At 47.7% G+C, this 1506-nt stretch overlaps 1 protein-coding gene across 1 annotated transcript in view; it reads right to left on the bottom strand.

Annotated features, from left to right (window-relative positions):
- The window catches only part of LOC119411045 (transmembrane protein 87A), a gene marked incomplete at its 3' end in the record, with an annotated part of 1283 nt that extends 454 nt beyond the window's left edge, over window positions 1-829 (bottom strand). The window contains 4 exon segments of the mRNA XM_037677968.1: window positions 139-212; window positions 289-392; window positions 604-662; window positions 745-829. Of these exon segments, the coding sequence (XP_037533896.1) occupies window positions 139-212; window positions 289-392; window positions 604-662; window positions 745-829 (322 nt within the window).
- Between the last annotated feature and the right edge of the window lie 677 nt (window positions 830-1506).

The raw sequence follows: 1506 nt of genomic DNA, 5'->3' as shown, positions 1-1506 counted from the left end.
TTAAACGTTTTCTTGTTTCCTGAAGCTCAGAGGTTTAAAAATTATTTCTGGACTGTTTTTTAAACAAAGCTGTAAAGCTGATGATGAACAGGAGGTTGGAGATGAAAGAGAATAAAAGAAGTCACTAAAGTTTCGGACCGAAAGCTTCGTTCACCATGGGCTCCCTCTCCTCGTCGTCGCTCTCTTCATCCACCAGAGGGCTGAAGGCGTACCTGTTCCACAGACACAACGCACTTTAACGGAAAACCAAAGAGTCGGAGCCGGCAGACGTCCGGACGGACACGTCACCTCTGGTTGTTGGCCGACGGCCGCCACAGGAACATGATGACCAACAAGATGAGGGAGAACAGGAAGCGCCAGAAGGCATCTTGTATCCACACTTCTCTCCAGTCCTGAATCACAGAAATCACAAAACACAAAATATTCAGATGTTTTCAGGAAACGTGAATAAACAAACGTGGTGGCGTCAAACTGAACGTTTAACAGCCGATAAAAGTGAACTGATGAAAAGTCAAACCCAACAGAAGCTCAGGTCGGTTTGTTCTCACAGGTAAGAACGACATTAAAGGTGAGGGAGGAGGAGGAGCTCCTGCAGGTACTTACAGACCGACACTCGGACATCGTGAAGGTCTTCGTGGTCCAGATGATGAAAACGACCGATGCTTTGAATGAAACCACAACAATCACAGATCGGTTTAAAACTCGTTCCGAGAGCATCTCAAACTGACGAAGACCTTTACAGACCTATGACGGCGAAGATGAGCGTGTTGGTGAAGTGTCTGAAGAGCGACAGCTTCACCACGTTCCTCCTCAGCTTCAGCAGCTTCATGGTCTGGGCCAGACTCACAAAGATGTGCACACGTGGTCAAGGAAAAACTGCAGGTCTGATCACTTTGTATCGTTCACACACAAACCCCAACACAATAAACACCATCCGTCCACCTTTAGACCAGTGACATTTTAAGGTTTCTACTGAGCACAAACCAGATGAAGAGCAAGAAAAACAGGAAGAGGAGAGAAAGTTTCTTTAAAACCGGGGAGTACAAAGGGAAAAGGTGCAGTGATGGATATCCACCAGCAGAGGGTCGAATCGAGCAGAGCCAGAGGAATAGCAGCAAGAAGAACATCATCTTCAGCCTGAAGACAGAGGAGGAGGAAGAGGAGGAAGAGGAGTGAGACGTGGGGGCAGAAGAGAAGGGACAGTTTGCACACGGGGAGGAGAAATAAACAGCTGACACTCAGGCAGCAGCCCAGTTTAACCAGCAGCAGACAGGAAACTGCAGGGGTCAAAGGTCACTTAAAGGCAACACCATGCTTTACAATGTTTAGTATTTGAGATAGTGAGCACTTAAAATGTCTGGACAGGTCACCAGAATAAGACACGTCCTCCCACCAGAATAAGACCCGCCCTCACATTAGAATAAGACACGCCCTCCCACCAGAATAAGACCCGCCCTCACATTAGAATAAGACCCGCCCTCCCACCAGAATAAGACACGCCCTCTC

This window comes from Nematolebias whitei, chromosome 6 (genome assembly GCF_014905685.2).
Source record: "Nematolebias whitei isolate Nwh7 chromosome 6, NemWhi1, whole genome shotgun sequence".
Classification (NCBI taxonomy): domain Eukaryota; kingdom Metazoa; phylum Chordata; class Actinopteri; order Cyprinodontiformes; family Rivulidae; genus Nematolebias; species Nematolebias whitei.
The sequence above is the reverse complement of the archived record's forward strand: the minus strand, read 5'-3'. Positions and strand labels throughout refer to the sequence as shown.